Below are 20,637 nucleotides of genomic sequence, written 5' to 3'. Positions count from 1 at the left end.
CATTGAGAGGGCATTTATTTATTAGGTGGCGGCTAGTACAGGTATGTGATTTATTTTTTTTTTCTCCTTAAGTGATTTTGTTTATTTTAATATTGTTCTAATTCTTCATGCATCGTCATTGTAAATTCTCCATGTTATTGTTTTTTTTTATTATTATTATTGTGTTAATGCCTAGGTGTGTTATTGGTACCAACAACATCTCTGTTTTTTTAGTGTCAGTTACATGTATACCACCTAATGCCTATGTATTTACATATTTAACACCTATATTTTAGTTTTTACATTTATACCACTCAAATCCTTTTTATCACATAAATAGTACCACCATTTTAACTTTTAAAAGTAAATTACAGCTTGTCATGCATAGGAATTGAATGGCAGGTATGCAAAAATTTAAGTTTTGGTGTTAGATATGTAAATACATAAGAATTGAGTGGCATGTATGCAAATCTTCCTTTTTTTATTGCTGTTACAGCACCAGGTGCTGGGCACAATATTTTAGCTTCAAAATGTGTGGCCTGGATTTCAAGAAATTTGTTCTATAAAGTGTAACTAGTAAAAAAGAAGTATGCGTCTTCCTAAGTACACACTATGGATAAATATGTTTTTAACAGCGAAGAAGTGTAAAAGCATATTATCAAGCGAAGTTTAAGCCCTCTAAGGATGATTATCTGATAGATTTCATTATACATATGCCATAATGATTTTTAGGTTTATGATAATTATAGAGGACTTGAATATATGATGTTTACAATGAAAGTTATAGGGACTATAATGGATTATTATTGGCTCAGGGACTATTGAATATATCATGTTTACAATAATATATTTGTTTACAATGAAAGTTATAGGGACTATAATGGATTATAATGGACTATTATGTATTGAAGAATTAATTCAGGTTTACTTTAAAAAGATCCCCTGTAGAGATGACTTTCTTGTTAAGACAATCAATTAAAAAAATTTAAAAAAGAAAGAATATGCAGGATAATTAATGAAAAAGAAAAAAGAAAAAAAATGATGGGATATGCATGCACGTGTTTTATTGATGTCGAAACAAATATATTATTGAGCATCACGAGAAACAGTTGTGCAGTTGAGGAGAAAACTGTGAATTGGATATATTGAAGTAATTATAGATATTAAGTAGCATGGAAAGTGCTAGGCTTAAAAAGGCGAAATTGGGAATTGAGGCACAAGCCTCAACATAGGAAAAAAATTATAATAGTAAAAATAATTCATAAATATTGATATATTGTTTTCATTTATTATCATGAAAAACATAAATCACAATTCATAATTTTAAATATTGATATAAAATAAAAATTAGAAATGAGATTTAAGGCAAGCATTCGAGGATCAAGATTTACAACGATCTCATTCTCACTTTTATATAATCTTCAGAAGAATTATCATATTCAATGATTTTATCATCTTTTGCTTTTGTCTCATTGGCATCTTGCAAATCATCTTCAATCATGATATTTTTCTTCTTACTCTATATATCAATCAACATTAGATTTAATAAAATTTAAAACAAATTAATATAATTTACAATAAATTAATAACACAAAATAATCACACTTAAATTAATTTATGATTTTTTGGAGGCATTATATTGTTTATGTTAAACTTGGGCATAATATCATACAATTAGAAATACATTAATATTTTAATAAAACATAATTTTTCTACATTACAGGATTGATATCCCACCCCAAATGTCTTGACTGTGTATGCATCAAATAAAAAAAAAAAGAGTAAGCCTCGAGTTATTTTTGGTCTGCTTCAATTTGAGGCTTGTGTCTCAAATGACTTTTTAACCAAGGGTTGAGTGATGAAAGAGTTCTAATAACAATTTTGTTTACATTAAAGATTAAGTTTGTTTCACTATGCATTGGTTAGAAAGATGAATTTGAAGTATATTCTAAGTGAGATACCATAGTATGCATTATTTATATATGATTTGGTTCTATAATGAGAACTCTAATTTAGAAAGCAAATTTTTAAAGGGTTAAGGGGCCTATAATTAGTGGAACAAAATTGATAATATGATTTACAGTTTTGATTGATGTGAAATTAATAGTTATGACCTAATATTATTGGATAGTCTAATAATACCTTGGTGAAATGCGTATGCATCTTTGCTATATTCAAAATAATGATGCTATAGACAATATAATTTATAGATTTATTTTTGGAAGATTAAAATAGAAAGTGACTAATAAGTGATAAGAGAATATCATTTGATGATCTCATAACACCTTGGTTAAATGGGTGCAAGTATCTTTGCTATATTCAAAATAATGATGCTATAGATGATATAACTTATAGATTTATTATTGGAAGATTAAAATAGAAAGTGCCTTTATTGTTATACATGATAGGAGAATATTATTAGGCCTCAATATAAATTTTATAAAGCAACAAGCCAACAATTGATTGGCGATGTTATGCAAATCTGAATATTGTGTTATGTGAAATATATTGATAGTCAAGTTGAGAGTATTAAAAATGAGAATGCTATGATGGATATGTGTAATGTAGGTGAGACTGCGAAATGATTTTAGGGGAGGAACTGCAGGAGTATCCCCTCTTGAAGATAAGGTGGTAAAAAATGACTTGGGACCGTTTGGTGGTTTCTTTGGTTGGAAAACTGTTGTTGGAAAGATGCTATTTGAAGAAATTTTCAAATATATTTTAAATTATACTCTTTCAAGACAAATTTCTTGAAAAGTGGTCTGGTAGTTTTCATCTTTACAAGTGTAGATGCTTTGCCTTTCCAACAACATTTTTTCCATAATAAACTTTCTTGAAAAGTGGTCTGGTAGTTTTCATCTTTACAAGTGTAGATTCTTTGCCTTTCCAACAACATTTTTTCCATAATAAACCAAGTAAAAATATGAAGCAAACTGACCCTTTAGTTATTTCAGCATGTAAAACTAAGAATAGAAGGTGAATTCAATAATATTAAAGGATTATGAATGCAAAAGAGAAAGATTAAAGGTAATGTTGGCAAAAATTACGCCAAAATATTTGCACAAAATAGATTTTTCTTTTTAAGAAACATTCAATAGGAGCTTAGATTATAAATGAGGATGAGATTAACGATGACGAACAACCTTGGCATGAAATTACAGAAGCTTTATTGCACTTTGTTATCTCTTTGTTGTCATATTCTTTTTTGGTTATTTGATTTCATATTTGCACTTTTATATTGTTTCATTTCCTATTGAAGTTGCATAAAGAATCGTACCTTCCAAGCTAGAACTTATGTTGGCTGTTCAAAACTTAGAATTAACTATTGCAAGTTCAGGTCTGCTCCTCTCATAGAAAGGTTATGTTCGATGTTATGGCTCTGTATTAGGTCCAAATGTCTGTGCTATTTTGAAGGCATATATAGGCTTTTAATACTTACAAGTATAACTAGCAGGAAAAGATTTTCTTAAAAATTTGGGAGTGATGTTTCTTTCAAAATTCTATACCGTCACCATTTGATCACTACTAACCGGTGATTAATGCTCATACAATCAGGTTTTAGTGTTCTTATTTGTATGCCTAATTTGAGTTAGTAAGTCCGTTATAGCATATGAATTGTAGCATTACATTGCTTCCGGGGCTTGGAATTAACTAAGACGGGATTAGACGGTCGGACGGTGGGAACTAAATTTTCTATATTCGTCTATAATATAACAAATGAAAGCATCACTAATCAAATTAAATTAAAGTAATGTATTTATAATTACCTCATTACTGGATGTCCGTGTCTTCTATAAACATTGTCTCTTCTAACGCTTATCGTTAATCACTTAATTGACCAAAAATATTAATTTAAAATAACAATGAACTAAACAAGTCAGTGAATACTCATACTCATAAACCAGAGTAATACTAGAGAAATGAAACAATATGTATGTTACGCAACCTTATAATAAATCAATAAAAATATTTGATGCTAGTCAGAGAACCTTACTATATCAATAACGTATCAATATTGTTTTATATCTGTACAACTGTCATGTCACAGGAGCACTGTCTAATGTGTCAATTAAAGCACATCAATATCAATATATTTTTCTATATACGAGTACGAGTACCTTAATGTTCCTCTACTAGTACCTTCAAGAGGTAACTTCATCATAGCCAAACATACAAATACAATAATACTATAAAAATATTACATTTTTAAAAATAAATATTTCATTCTCATGGTAAGTTTTTGTTTTTAACCATGCTATAGTGCGCCTTCTCTGAATCTCTATTGGAAACTCATTAGTCAGTACAGCTTGTATATCTTCCCTTTAAATACAACTCAACTTCATTTTTTATTCTGAATATATTATTTATTATTATTATTATTATTATTATTTTGTTGTTCTTTAGGAGTAATTCTTCTAAAAATTCTCATTTATTAGGTTTTTCAAATTATATTTTCATCTTTCTTTAATGTCTTCAAAACAAGTTCAAACTTATTACATTTTTGGCACAACGTCAGGTTTCCCTCGTTATTGTAATCTTCTGCTCCCCATACCACACTATTTTGGCATAAGCCTGGAATCATCATGTGCAATTAAGCCCTTAGGGAAGATTATCTAGTTATCCTTTTGAGAAATTTAAATACATACCACACAATTCTTATGTATTTACACATTTAACACCCAAAGTTTGATATTTACACTTATAGCACCTTGGTATCATAAACCTATATATGAAAAGGTGTATTTCACGTTTAAAGAGATAATGTTGGTGATATTTTTGATGTGATGTTAAAGATTTGAGTGTTGTGCCTGTAAATATGAATGTTTAGGTGTTGGATATGTAAATACATAAGAATTGTGTGATATGTATGTAAATGCCCCTTTCTTTTTTAGTTTGAACGTGTGCGCATGCGCACAACACGCACCCATACTCATGCTCATAGAAAAACTCATGCTGATATACATATTGGACTCTTGCAACCTATCTTCTACTGCCCTCTTTGCATTAGTTGTTACATTCCTATTTATTTTGTAAACAGAAATTTACATGCATAACACACAATATATATATATTTACATATCCAACATCCAAAGTTTGATATTTATACTTGTAACACTTTGTTGCCATAAACCTATATGTGAAAAGATGTATTTCACTTTTAAAAAGATGGTGATATTATTTCTAAGGGGCTTTTACAGACATATCACCCAAAACTTTCATATTTACTTTTCTCACACCTAGATTTTTATAATTACAAATATAATATGAAAAGTAACACTCATTATGACCTTTAAATGGTCAAATCCATCTTTTCATCCATAGGTAAAGTGCTATGAGTGTAAAAATGAAAGTTTAGGTGCGAGATAAGTTAAATCCGAAAGTAATTTTCCCTCCCTTAAATGTGATGTTAAAAATTTAAGTGGCATGCATCTAAATATGAGAGTTTACATGTTAGATGTGTAAACAGATAAGAATTGTGTGATATGTATGTAAATGCCCCATTTTTTACAATTAAGATACGATTGAACAATCTATTTTGGCTCTACTTGCAATTTGCATGCGCCTCACAAAAATCGCCGTCTAATAAGCTTTTATAACGAACTTTCGTCACCACTACAATTTTATATTTCAAATTTTTATCCATTATGGTCCCCAATATTTTCATATTTTCAAGCTTTCTCCCATTTAGTAGCTTATATCACCCCCAATGTTCTTATGAAATGAATAATTTGCAATATAAAGAATTCCTCTCCTATTTTGACTCCTTTGTTTTATTTTTATTTTTATTTTGCAAGAATAGTTGGTGTGAATTACATTTGTGACCTTAGTTAGTATTTGTTATATGTCAAATTTGTAGGCGTTTTGGCACTTGGCCAGTTGCAGTGCTTGCTGAGGACAAGAAAAAGGTTTTGCTAGAAGGTCCTATTTGTAATGGCAGTCGAGTTATCGGATGGCAGACTGATCGAAATAAGTTATCTCGTAGATTCCACGTCGAAATGTCTGGATTTGCTTTTAACAGCACCATTCTCTGGGATCCAAAAAAATGGCACCGACCCAACATCGACCTTATCAGATACCAGGACTCTATCAGAGAGGGTTTCAAGGTTAGTTTTGCTCATATTTTCATTAAATTATAGGCCCATTTGCATAAATACCTCCCAACTCTTTTGTTTTGACATATTTAACAGTTAAATTTCAATTTTTTACATTTACACCAACCAAATCTTCCACATCACATGAAAGTTCAGGTGTGAGAAATGTAAATACATATAAATCGTGTGCCGTTTATGTAAATGCCCCAAGAAAAAAATAGGATTACAAATGGATCAATGTGGTGCAGGAAAGCAAATTTGTGGAGCAATTAGTCGAAGATGAAAGCCAAATGGAAGGCTTGGCAGAAAATTGTTCCAAAGTTCTGGTCTGGAATGTACATTTTGAGGCCAATGAACTTCTATATCCTAATGGCTGGTTGGTTCCAAGAAATCTGGAAGCACTGATTCCCCTAAAACTGTAGAAGATAAGCTAAATCTCAATCTCTCAAAGCTCCCCTTAAGCTTCTGGTAGGTATATAATATAGCGAAAAATGTCATGTTGGTCCCTGACTCTTTGTAGTACGTCATTTTAGTCTCAGAGTTTATAAAAACCATCATTTTAGCCCATATTAAAAGAGTCTGGGGACTAATTTGACATTTTAATGTCCCCACATGAAATAGTCGGGGGATTATTTTGACACTTTACTCCATAAATCTATAATGATGTGATTTATTATATTTAAATTATTGAGTGGGGGAGATCATATTATCATATTTTTATATGGTTATGTTCTTGGTTCTCCCAATGTTGTATTTCAGGGTTCCCAATTCTGTCTCTTTTCAGGAATAGGCTTTATGAATCCTTTGTATCACAGTTCAAGCTCTGTTGAATTCACCCAATTCTTCTTCGACATTTTTTTTTTTAAATTTTTGGTGTTATTGAAGAACATGTATAGTTTATACTCTAATTCTTTGTACTCACATCACTACATTAAGATTTTGTAAGATTTGCATCGATGTTACTTAATTATTATGTACTTACATGTATGCCATTTACCTATGCATGAAAAGGTGTATTTCACTTTTTGAAAATTATATGTAATAAAAAAGATTTAGTTGGTGTAAATGTAAAAAGTAAAATTTAGGTGGTAGATATATAAATAAATAGGTGTTGGTAGATGTGTATGTAAACGCCCCTAAGATTTTCTATTATAAACCACTATTATGGAAGAAGTGGGTCTTGTCACATTGTAGCTATGCAGAAAATATGTATGTATGTATGTATGTATGTATGTATGTATGTATGTATGTATGTATGTATGTATGTATGTATGTATGTATGTATGTATGTATGTATGTATGTATGTATGTATGTATGTATATGCTTATTTACATAAATACCATCAATTTTTTATGTGTTTATATATATTAACACCTAAACAATTTTATATTTACATGACTCAAATATTTTAATTCACATCAAATGCATTACTATTTTAACTTCTATAAAAGGGAATACATATTTTTATGTATGAATTATAATTAATGCCTCATTTAAAACTAGCATATTTGTTAGATATGCAAATATGTAAGAATTGAGTGGTATGCATATGAATCTTCACATCTATACATACACATATACATATATATACATATATATATATATATATTGCACCCATATTATTTAATTAAATCATTAAAAGTTACGGGAAATTTGCATACAAGCCCCTCAATTATGTACATTTACACAATAATAGCTTAATATTTCTCAATTATATTATGTCATAAACTTATCATGAAAATATTTATTTCGCTTTAAAAAAAGTAATTGAATTATTTTCGATGTTGTTAAATATTTGAGTGGTAGATTTGCCTTATTAAACTTAAAGATTACTAATGTAATATTGTGGAAATAAAAAAAATAAAATAAAATTAATAGAACGCTCCAAATCTTGAAAATGTTTTTTTTTTTTTTAAATGAGTGGATTTTTCAAATCCTATTTCAATAAATTAAACTAAAATATTACTAATTAAAATTAGAATAAAAAATATTTTAATATAAATAATAAGATTTAAATCTCACCGTATGCTTAACAATCCTACGACTTTGTAATTTGGGTTGTCAAAATGACTTATTATTCGCGAATAGCTCATATTTGACTCGCTAAACAAACGAGTTAAACACGAGCAACTTTTTTATGTTCGAAATAGAAACAAGCCGAACACGAACAATGACATTTTTTAGCAAGCTGAACACGAACAGAGGCCAAGCTCACTTGTGTTCAGCTCGTTTACAACACCCCTAATAATTAATGTTGAAATAACTATTATTGTTACTTAAATGATTGAAGACTACTACAATCAGATAATCTTGGGTGCCAAGATAATTGGGATTTCTTTACGTATAGACCAAAAAGTTTTTAAAAAAGAGTAAATTAACAATATTGACGCACATTTATTCAACTTTTTAATTAGATATTTAAGTTAATTTTCAAAAGAGTTAATATTTAACCAATAAAAATCATCAACCTCACACTTAAAACACATTCATCTAATAAATTCTTGTTATTTGATAGAATTTACTCATAATAAATCAATTTAATTATGACATTTAAATGATCATAAAAACAAAAAATATCTAAAATAGAAATTTAAAATTCAAAACTCAATCATATATATATATATATATACTATAAAATTCAAATGCATTTTAAATAAAGCTAAGAAAATCTCTAAATCAATAGATGGATAATATAACATATATAATTTATGTAATAGTTAAAAAATAATTTAAAATTTTTAGTTGGAAAATTAATTTTTTTTTTCCAAAAAATAACATTAATAAAGTGCTCAATGAAAAAAGAGTTGGGACATCCACATAAATACCACCTAATTCGTATGTATTTGCACATCTAACACCCCCCTCAAATTAAATTTTTACTTATATTGGACAGCAATTTGACATTTTGACCTCCTAAATTATCAATTTTGACAGCCTTAAATACCATTTTATCCTTCGTTGCAATACATTAGAATTGAATATGAGAACGGGTAAATTTTTTTGCTTCCATGCTGAATGCCACCTCTAAGGCGTGACACTATTTTATTTTCTCTACTTTGTTACCGATTGTTACCGACTTATTATCACCATAGCGAGGTCACTAGAAATATCTATGAGGGCAATTTGCCCCTCTAAAAAAGGAGTTTGGTTTCGCCATACAATAATAATAATAATTATAATTATTATTATTATTATTATTATTATTATTATTATTATTATTATTATTATTATTATTATTATTATATCAATATAAGTGTGTGGATGTGTGTGTGTGAGCACGAGGGTGCAAAGTGGTGTCAATAATATGCGTGTTATCGGCACATGCAGAAAATCACTCGGACGGGCTGCCTGCGAATGCAAAATGGTGTTGTCGCGTCCTAGCAGTTGTTCGTTGCATGCAAGGGCACAACGAGACATTTTGTGTGAGTGCGCGCCCACATGTGTGTGGATGTGCGTGCGCGCACGTGTGAATAAAATATTATGCGTGCTGTCTGCACAAGCAAACAATCACTCGGACGGGATGACTGCAAATGCAAAGTGGTGTTGCCGCATCCAGGCAATGGTTGTTTGCATGCAGGGGCGGAACCAGTTCCTTCTCTTTTTCCTAATGGTGAGAACCGTCCTTGCTTTTTCTTGTCGCGGTGAGGCCGTCAGGGCAAATCGGACGAACGACGAGGCAAATAAAAATAATAGGAGGGGCAAATAAAACTACTTGGGAGGGATATATTTAAAAATGCAGATAGGCCCGCCCATGTTAAGTTTAGATGTTAGATATGTAAATACATTAGAATTGAATGGTATATACGTAAATCTTTCAAAATAAAAAATAAAAAACTAGCATGGGTGAAAGATGGACAGGTTGAGAATCATCATACCGTTAAATTATTGATACTTGTCAGCCACAGCAGAACTATATGTGGTGCTGAGTTCTTCTCTTTCCTTGGCAGATAGGGTAAGAGAAACAGAGAACAGTAAGACAGAGAGAGAGAAAGAGAGCAGTAAGACAGAGATTATGGCCTCCAGAATAGCCCCTAATCCTCTCCCAGCTGCGTCTCTAAGGTTTCAGGTTTCAGAAAGGTTACCAGCAAAGACTTCTGCGCTCTCCATTAATCCTCACGCAGCAGATAAAAAGGCCTCCTTTCCCTGCAGAGCAGCAGCTCAATCAGACAACTTAGCTGAGGAACAAAGTGCATCAGGTTTGAATTTTTGGGATTTTTATTACACACACAACACTCAAAACTTTACAATCTACCAACCGACTAAATTGATGTGCAATTTTCTCAAAAGTACAATCATATATGATAACCACAGCAACTTCTGAAAAAAGGATATTTATGTTAAACATCTTAACGACTGCTTTACACACAATTACAGCCATCCCAAACAAATTTCAAAGGTTGGGATTCTAAAATGCTAAAATATTATTTGGCATGATATATATTAAATCTTGCCGAATACTGATCATTTGTTTGCAACTTCTTTAGGATTTATGATTTACACAAATAGATATGATTTAAATTCAATTTAATTATAATAATAATAATAATAATAATAATTGATTAAGATATGATAGCTTTGACAATTATACTTGTTAGAGAATGATTAAAAAAATACAATAAAAAACTTTCAATATTTATGCTTGTTGGGTTTTTTTGGGGAGATTTATGAATCTTATGATCTTTTGGGTTACAATACAAATGATTCTCTCCAAACAACAATTGCAAGGTCTTCAAGTTAAACTAAAATTAAGTCCACCCTACAGATGGACTTACCAATCTTGAACATTACAAAGAACGATGCTATCACATGGAGGTCACTGACATAAATACCACCCAATTATTATATATTTACATATCTAACATCTAAATTTTACTTTTTACCTTTATATCACCCAAATCTTTCATCAAAAATAGCACCATTTTAACTTGTAAGTCAAAATATACCTTTTCATGCATAGGTAAGGTGGCATATGTAAAAATTGGAGTTTAATTGTTAGATATTTAAATACATAGGAAATGAGTAGAATGTATGTAAATGTTCCTAATATTTATATAGCTTATCCTTTGAACCTTTGATATATTGTTCAATTCTGATTTTCCTTAAAAGCCAACTATCTATGGTGTCTATAATTCTATAAAATTACTAGAGTATACCAGATTTTGACCTTTTTTTTTTGTATCACTTTCATTCCTAATCTACCACTACATTCTATGTCTTTCGACTTTGAAAGAGTCTTCTGCTCGAAGTCAGCTTGATCTCCTGGAACAGCTTACATCCTCCGCCGCTACAGGCCGTGGTACGAATCTTTCATCACGGTGCTCCAAAAATGGAGCAAAGTGCCAAAATAGCCTTCCGATTATTTACATGAGTTTATTTTAATCCCAGAGTTCATAAAACCATCAAATTAGTCCCTAGACTCAAAATAGTTCTTCATGGAAACTATTTCATCCCATATTAAAAGAATCTGTGAACTAAACTGACATTTTTATATACTCTGGGACTAAAATAACCCATCTACAAAGACTCAATGGACTATTTTGACAATTTTCTCTCAGAAGACAAACACACAATGCATCTTTTTGCAACCTATTCCTACAAAATTATGCCACACTTATAGGTTACGAGAGGACCGGGGAATCTATGAGGCCTACGATACGAGAACAACTTGCTGAGTTAACCCAAGGAAGGGATGAAGACTTTACTCTTCAGTTGGGGAAAAAAATGAAGGAAAGCCTGAAAAAAATGAATATCTTAACAATTTCACAGAGGAGAAATATCAAGCGACAGAGTTACCTCAATGAAGTAGCTCGCCGAAATGATGCTGCTTTCTTTGCCACCATAGGAGCGTTTGTGATTCTCCCTCCATTAGTCATCTTGGCTGCAGCCATACTAACTGGGTATGTTCAGCTCTTTCCATGATGAAAAGGTGTGAGATGTAATTAGCATTTTCTATTCATCTCATTGTGTAAAATGCCAGGTTGAAACAGGAATGAACGTAGATGTTTTCAGTAATATTTATGTACAGTGCATAAAATATAAAAAAATTTATATACACGCCACACAATTCTTATGTATTTACATATCTAAAATCTGAACTCTACTATTTATGTTTATACCACCCAAATCTTTCATATCACATAAAAAAATGCCACCATTTTAACTCTTACAAGGTGAAATACACTTTTTCATGCATAGGTATGGTGGAGTTTATGTAAAAATTGAGTTTAGGTGTTAGATATGTAAATGCATAGGAATGGAGTGGTATGTATATATGTAAATCTTGCTAATAAATACATAAATCATTGGCATAAACAATTCTTGAAAAATTATATACATTATAAAAAAGTTATTTATACATACTTATAAAATCTTTCTCGCTAATTATGTGTACATATTGTTAGCATCCATTTTCGATATCGAGAGTGTAGGATGTCTGCTCGAGGGCTATTGATGCATGTGTTGATTCTCGTAGCGCGAGACATCTATTTCAGATCTTTCAGCACGTGTTGAGGGGCGCGTAGCTAAGGTCATTTTTGCTAGGCTTTGGCTCTCGCTTAGGTGAAGGCCGGTCGGCATCTTGTTCTTCGGATGACTCCGATCGAGTCAACGAATATTATGTGTTGCGTCGCGCAGGAAATTGACTCGATCGCAAAGTTGTCCAGATGACCCCAGACGATGAAACGGACAGAGTGTGTCCGGAACGTCGGTTTCAATCTAGGTGGACATTCATTTTGCTACGGCTTCGCGAGGGGAGAAAAAAAGTGTGTATTATCATTTTGTGTTCAATCGTCGAAAAAGTTGTCCAGATGATTTCAGATGACAAACAGGCCACATCAGTGTGTCCGGACTGTCGATTTCACTTACGGAGGACGTTCATTTTGCTGCAAGGATGTGTTCGAGCGAATAATAATAATAATAATAATAATAATAATATATAATAAAAAAATTAAAAAAAAATGAATCCTATCCTATCCTATCTAACCCACGCGCCTGCAGCTAGCTTTGGCTCTTTTAAATTTATTTTGTGTTGCTACCCTCTCTCCTCGAGCCGCACGCGCCTCTCTCTCTCCCATGCATTTTTTGTGTGTGACGCTGGCAAGCTCCGCCACAGAAGCACCTCGTCGATCCCCATTCCTCGGTGGTCGGAACGTCGCCGGAGTATCCTACCGTCAACGGACAACGACAGAATAACGGCTCAAAGAGGCACGAACATCTTTTCCTTTGCGAGGAAAGCTTCCCCTCTTCCACCGTCGTTGAGCGATCCCTCTCGAAGGTACATTTTGGTTGTATTGTCATATAGTGCGATATTTACCAAATTTATTTTGCATACCTCGCTGATTCATGTCCTCTCTTGCCCTCACCACCTCTATGTTTCTTCTCCCTCATTGTCTCTTTCTATTTTCCTGTGCACGTTCTGCGAGGTACACTGGCGTACGGATCGGACACCGGCGGCTCGACCCGAGGGCTCTCCTTCAGCATAAAGAAAATGTTTCCGCAACCGTCACGGTGATAAGATCATCTAAACTCCTAGTTGACCCTAAGTTTTAGTGGTGTCTAAGCGTATGGGTTTGATCACGTCGGCGCGTCAACATACATATGTGATTGATCATCGATTTCCTAGAGCGAGCCTTTATGTTAGGATTTTTCCTACGTGGTCAAACACCCTCCGTAGAGCTGAGTGTCTCTCTTTTGTTGTGAGTATTAAATCTTTATCCCGCAATGTTAAAATCTTAATTTCCCACGGTTTTGGCGCTCTTAATCTCCCTGGGAGGAATTAGTTGAATTCGATCTTAGAAGATGGGAAAAACTTTGTAGCTAGTCTGTCCTATAAGATCGCCGAGGTTCGTAGAGCGAAAAAAGCTTTGTAGCTAATCCACCCTAGGAACAGTGGAGAGTTTCCCCTATAGAAATCGGATGAGGAAACCCTCCACATTGTCACGCCAAAGTTGGAGATGGCGATGCCGCAGGTCCAAGTGCGTAAACCCTAGGTACCTATGCAAGGTCGTTAGGACGAGTTCGATGTGCCGTCGAGCGGTTGGGTTTCATTGCATGTGCATGGACCATTTGATGCATTTTGGCGTGTTGATCATTTTGCATGGCATATGCATGATCACTTGATCATTTTGGTTCGTCCAGCCACCCCGGCCCGGTCGACCGACCACTTTGGTTCGACTGGCCGCCCCGACCTAGTTGATCTGCCAGCACGACCCGGTCGATCGATCACTTGCATCATATTTCATGTTATTATATGTTGTGCATGATCATATTGCATATCTGTTTGTTTGCATGTTGTACTCCATATGTGTTTGCATTTTGCATTTATACTAGTGTGATTCTCCTCAGTGATGATCATCACTCCCACCTTCAGGTCACTGTCTCCTCGACATACACATTTGTTCGGGTCACTGCCGTCACGGTATACCGATCTTTCGTTCACTGCCTCTTCGGCATACCATTTTTTTGGGTCGCTGTCGTCAAGGTATGCCCATCGTCGGGTCACTGCCTCCTCGGCATACCCATTTGTTCGGGTCGTTGTCGTCACGGTATGTCCATCTCCGGGTCACTGCCTCTCCAACATACCATTTGTTCGGGCCGCTGCCGTCACAGTATATCTATCTCCGGTTCACTGCCTCATCAGCATACTCATCTTTTGGGTCGTTGCCGCTATGGCATGCCTGCTCCTTTTGAGTCACCGCCGTCACGTATACTTGCCTTCACCACTTTGGTGCACTTATCATATGTCTGTTTCATGTCTTGCATATTTGCATGTGTGCTCGGTGAGTGTCTCTCGGATAAGGTGTGATTCTTCTTTATAGATATTCTTTTACTCGATGCAAACTCACCTATAGTTGGTGTCTGCTTGTTGCATGCCACCCTGGGTCCCCGTGCAAGTGTAATTCCTCTTTATAGGTAGTTTGTTTTACTGATACATCTCGTTTGTGTGTGTCATGTTGCATGTAATATCCTTGCATTCATTTGTATGGTGTGTGTTCGCTCTTTTGGGCGTGTGATTGTCCTGTACTTCGGTCGAGCAGTCACAATGTGGGCTTTCTGTATGACTGTGTTTTGCCCATTCCTCGATGACTTGTCCTATTCGTTAGGAGAGTGACCCTATGTTGGTCGCGATGCTTTAATGAGTATTGCTTGCTAGGTTGATCCCAACGAGCAATGCGAGTTATGTCATCGGGATTGACACGAGTATGACTGTGCTAAAAATCAAACAAATCTAACTCGTGTCACCATTCTTCGTGACACCCTTTAGATCTTTCAGATCTTTAGAATGGGGTCGGTATGACAACCCCGTCAAAGTCATACTATACACAGACTTACCCCACACTTAGATACTAGACTGATGCACTTTTCGTTAGATGGTGTGTTAGACTAAGATTTAGGATGCTAGGTAGTCTTTTTTATGTCTAGTTATTGATCTCTGTTGGATTGGTTGCCCTAGCCAGACATCTTTCTTTTGCATTGTGCTTGTGGTGTGACTGCATGTTGCATATGTATGATAGTGTGTTAGGGCGTTCGTCTGCAGGGAGTCATGTCTATTTATGCACACACACAAGTACCGCTATGGGGGAGCATGTGATGATTTCTGATCATTTTGCTTGCAGGTGATACTTAGCTCCCACACTTATAAGGCATAGCTCATGATACATTATTTGCACGTGAGCTTTCCCGCTGACACTTGTTTTCATGCAGAATTGAGTTTTTTCTTTTTTTCATGTACTTTTTAGAGTCTAGGAGAGTCCTATAGCAGAAATAAGATACGGGCGCGTTCTAAGGTGTTTGACATAGGAACCACGTGGAGACCAAGAGCAGATGTTCGTGCCACGTATCTTAATTCTGCATTTTATATTGATGTATAGAATTAAAACCGGGCATGTATATGCAGAGTCCGACCGCCATTTTCTTTTCTAGGATATGTTGCCGACCCAATGGTACCGACCTGTTTATTATTTTGATTTGACTTGTTTTGTCTTTTGCATCATGTTGCATGCTTACCATGTTGCATGTCTACATTTGTATGTGTTTTTCTTGTTTTTTTTTATGATTTATCTGGGATTTCACGATGAAATATAGATTCTTTAGGACTTAAAATCCTAAATAAAATATTCAAAATAATTAAAATTTAAGATTAAAATATTCAAGATTTAAAAATTGCAATTTTACTTTCCTACATATATTAATAGGGTCTCCACAATATTTAGAACCGCTTTAGATAACTGCATTAATATTTGCATTTCCCGAGGAGGAGTCCCCATACTTCTCCAACCTGACTAACACACCATACCTTCATATAGGTGATTGTCTAGTGCGCCTAGGGTGTTAGAAGTCACATCTCTTGGAGCTCCAGTTTTTAGTCATATTATAGAATTTCCTTTCTTTTACCTTAAGGCTACTGAGGTTCTCGTGGATGACGCAATTCACGGATTGTTGACCGGGGATCTCAGGACGTGTTGGGGCGACTACCTTCACGACCAGGTAGACTTAGGGATGGACTTAGGGTCCTAGTAGTTGTGGATGACGGGTCTGTGGTACTTCGACCCAATTACCTCTACCTTTTAGGATAATTCTACATTCCTTTTGTTGAGCCCCTTTGAGCTTTATAGCTCCTTGACTTTGTTGATAACACCTTGACGACCCGATACCGATGAGTTGTCGCCCATTCGGGATACGACAATTTGTCCTCTGCCCTTATGGCCCGAATGTGCTTTGACGTGTTGGGATATCCCCGTCAAGATGATTTAGGTTATTCCGTGTGCTCCGTGTGCTGATTAGCCGCTACTCATTTGGGAAGTGAGAGACTCACTCTCTGCCCGATGACTTAGTGTGAGCTTTGAAGCATCGGGACTATTTCCACACGGAATAACCTTCCTTTGATTACATGTACCCCAGGTTTATGATTATATGAAGCAAAACTCTTTTTTATCGAGAGTATTCTTGGGTGTCCCCCAAGATGTAATTAACCAGTAGGAACACACCAGTAGGAACATTAACCAGTAGGAACACGTTCCTCTGGGAGTGCTCTTGACCTAAAACAGATACATATACCTGACTCTCTAGTTATAAGTAGTCTACGTAGATACTTCTTTCACGGATAGTGGTTTAAGGAACTTCCGTTCGATCTTGTTTGGGCAGACATTCTTGCATATCCTTGCGAGGTTTATCATACGTAGACTCTCCATGTTTTATTTTTTTCTCTTGTTTGTCATTTTGTCGTATGTCTTTTCTTATTCAGTTCATCTCCTCTTCAAATTACTGATTTGATTCGGGAGGGAGATTTATTCAAATAAGAGAAGTATACGACGATCGACAAGCTGGCGACTCCTTTTAAAATAAAAAAGAGAAAAATAAACGGAAACACATATATCCATACAAACATAAAAGCATGAATATGGATATAAACAACCAACTATATATGTGAATGCAATTAGCACCTTATATTCTTCTCAGTGTGCAAATGCCAAGTTTTGAAAAAAGGAATTTACGTTGATGTTTTCAGTGATACTATTATGTAGGGGCATTTACATACATACCACACAATTCTTATGTATTTACATATATATCTAACAACCAAAACTTATTAACAGCTTAGTTTCGTAAACCTATACATGAAATTCACTTTTAAAAAGATAGTAGTGACGGTCTAAATATGAATGTTTATGCATTAGATATGTAAATAAATAAGAATTGTGTGGTATGTATGTAAATGCCCCCGATAATATATACTACATATAATTCTCGAAACACGAGTCTCAATGCAGTTACAGTACCAAAATCTATAGGCATTAGTTTTGATAGTTTTCTTGTGGATCGCCATTGCTGTAAGAGTAGAAAAATGAAGTCAGCAGATTTTTATCTCAGAAATTACCATGTCATAAAAGAATGTTAAGTGTTCCACACCCATGTGAGTTGAAGATTTTCTCTATTTGGTGATTAATCATTTTGTTCTTTTCATCTAAATAATCTGCAAGTGATTTTGTGAGTGTGCTTGATTTTAGGAAATCTTTTAAATTGACTTTCTAATGGAGGGTTGAATTTCAGTGAGTTCTGGATTTTAAATTTAGGTGATCATTAAGTTATTGGGGACATTCGCATGCATATCATTCAATTCTTATATATTTGCATATCTAACACCTAAACTTTCATTTTATATTTATACTGTCACACTCTGGGTCCAGAATGAATACAAGACATGATTAAAAGAATTAAACATGTTTTGTATTCATAAAATGAAAAATATGTAAGTAATAATAAAAAGCAAAAAGAAAAAAATTAATTTTTTATTCCATAAATAAAGGTACAACCGATACAGCTGAAAAATTAAAATGAAAATAATATAAAAGCTACCTAATCTCAAAAAGAAAATACAATACCTCATACAAAACTTAAGAATACCACTATAAAATCTAAATTTGGAAAGTGCTCCGACGGAGATGGCTCGGTAAGTGACTTCATGAAAATTATTAAATAAAAATATCAACGTGTGAGTTTGAAAATAAAACTAAGTAAATAACTACTATTTATTGAAGCATAAACGGTGAAGAATATGAGGCATGCAGTATGATTAAGAAATAAAAATAATTTATTGTGTAAAAGAATTTACAAGAACTATAATATGTTTATGATCATGAATAAAAATTACTTGAACAAAAGCACTTTTCGATATATATTTACATATTACAATATTTAAGTGTTATAGTACATATATAAATAATCAATCATTTTACACTGCTGATAATATACAATTTAAGTATATACATATAATTATATTTCTATAGTCAATTTACTACAACATTTTGAAAAAAGAAAAGGCAGACATCAATCCCATGGAAATTCATTGATTTCTCTGATGTACTTGTCAGTACTAGCAATATCAAAAGAGTTTAATGCTGACATAATAATATTGTAATATTAGTTATATTTCATGCATGACAATCAAGACACTAATATAATTACAAAATGTCTATCAGTATTTATAACAATTATGAAACTGAATTAATGAGATTTGTCACATCTAATATATGAAATAAATAATAAATATTGAAATCATGAAGCGTAAACAATAAAACATGAGGTTGAGCATAAATAAAATAAGACTAATTACTCATTAAAGTTATTATGAGGAAAAATATAAACTACTGGAACTATGTATACAAGATTTGAAAGGTACGAATCACAACTCTAAAATTTGTTAGAAATCTAATACCATTAGCAAGGATAACACTCATAACTAGAAATTGTATGTTTATCCCATAATAAAGAGCAGTTACTTACCTCGATGCTGGAAATTATGATGCTCATATGAATTCGACGTTTCCACTATTGATTCTACACCAATTAGAAAATAAAATAAAATATTTATGAAATTAAACTTATTTATTTATTAAATTAGGCATATTTTAACCGACCTACAAAATTTCACTATGTGCATGTATAAATAATAAACCATTATATTCTTAAAAGGAGAAATTTAATTAACTTAAATTAAACTTTTTTTTTTTTGTTTTATTATGATTTTGTACTAAAATTTTGAGTGATTTAATTAACACCTTACTATTTAATAAATAGTAAAAGTAAAATAAAAAAAAAAGATATTTAATCTTAGAAGCCCTTAAATCCCGTTTCTCCTTAGTTTGCCTTAAATCGAGATTTAGGGTCTGTTGGGTCAGCTGCAACTTATTGAATAATCTGCTGATAAGCTGATTAAAAATAATATGTTGATAAGTTAATTGCGATGACTATTACAAATTTTTATTTTTTTTGGAAAAGCCAGACCGATGTTTTTGGCGTTTTGAGAACGCATAAGCTGTCAAAATGCAGTTTACCCAAATAGGTCAAGTGCGTTTTCAAAACGCCACCGCACCAAATAAGCTGCCCCAAACGGACCCTTAGTGAATCCCGTGGAAGATGAATTCGCGAAATTTGTAGAAGTCGAAGTGCATGAGAGGGAGGAAGGTGAGGGTTACCTTCCTCAATCGTTTCGGGTAGGCGTTGACGGAAGGTTGAGAAAGGTGGGAGCTTCGGTGGCCTTGCTATGCCATTATCCCTTCATTGCCTTCCCAACTAACTCCAATCACAGTAGTATCGCAAGGGTTTCGGGCACGAAGGTGATGGTTTTGAGCAAAATCGGGAGAGAGGAAGAATATGCATCGATTTATAGGAAGTGAAGTCCGTGCGATCGAGCAAACAGGCCACACATCGAGAGAAAAAGGAAGAAAATCGTGAGCAATGGAAAAAAGGAAAGAAAAAAATCGTGGTGAGTCAATTTTCAATTCTTACATATGTTGACCTCATTTTTAGTGAGGTCTAGTCTTCCTCTTAGGGTTTAGGATCTAGCCTTAGGGACCTCCCTTGACTATCTTAGAACCTTAGAAGTGGTGCCCACCTCGTTTTTTAGTTCGACCTATTTCCGTCCTCTTTTAGAGTTTCGCGTGTGCGGTATCGACTTCTAACACTTAGAAGGATGAAACCGACATGAGGAAACCCAAAATGGATTCCTATAGGACCTTTCCGAGCTTTAGGTTGACCTTCTGCACAATTCGCACTCCTGCGCGCACC

General features: G+C 33.7%; 2 protein-coding genes across 3 annotated transcripts in view; both read left to right on the top strand.

Annotated features, from left to right (window-relative positions):
* The window catches only part of LOC110020605 (probable glucuronosyltransferase Os01g0675500), a 12,715-nt gene extending 5,727 nt beyond the window's left edge, over window positions 1-6,988 (top strand). For both annotated transcript variants that reach the window (XM_020718797.1, XM_020718876.1), the window contains exons 4-5: window positions 5,837-6,083; window positions 6,320-6,988. In XM_020718797.1, coding sequence (XP_020574456.1) covers window positions 5,837-6,083; window positions 6,320-6,493 — 421 coding nt within the window. In that variant the 3' untranslated portion in view covers window positions 6,494-6,988. The remainder of the gene's footprint in view (window positions 1-5,836; window positions 6,084-6,319) is intronic.
* Window positions 6,989-9,874: 2,886 nt separating this feature from the next.
* Window positions 9,875-20,637, top strand: part of LOC110017878 — a 20,585-nt gene continuing 9,822 nt past the window's right edge. Inside the window, exons 1-3 of the mRNA XM_020715066.1 lie at window positions 9,875-10,268; window positions 11,303-11,368; window positions 11,690-11,969. Coding sequence (XP_020570725.1) covers window positions 10,085-10,268; window positions 11,303-11,368; window positions 11,690-11,969 — 530 coding nt within the window. The 5' untranslated portion in view covers window positions 9,875-10,084. The remainder of the gene's footprint in view (window positions 10,269-11,302; window positions 11,369-11,689; window positions 11,970-20,637) is intronic.

This window comes from Phalaenopsis equestris, unplaced genomic scaffold (genome assembly GCF_001263595.1).
Source record: "Phalaenopsis equestris unplaced genomic scaffold, ASM126359v1 Scaffold000001, whole genome shotgun sequence".
NCBI lineage: Eukaryota > Viridiplantae > Streptophyta > Magnoliopsida > Asparagales > Orchidaceae > Phalaenopsis > Phalaenopsis equestris.
The sequence above is the reverse complement of the archived record's forward strand: the minus strand, read 5'-3'. Positions and strand labels throughout refer to the sequence as shown.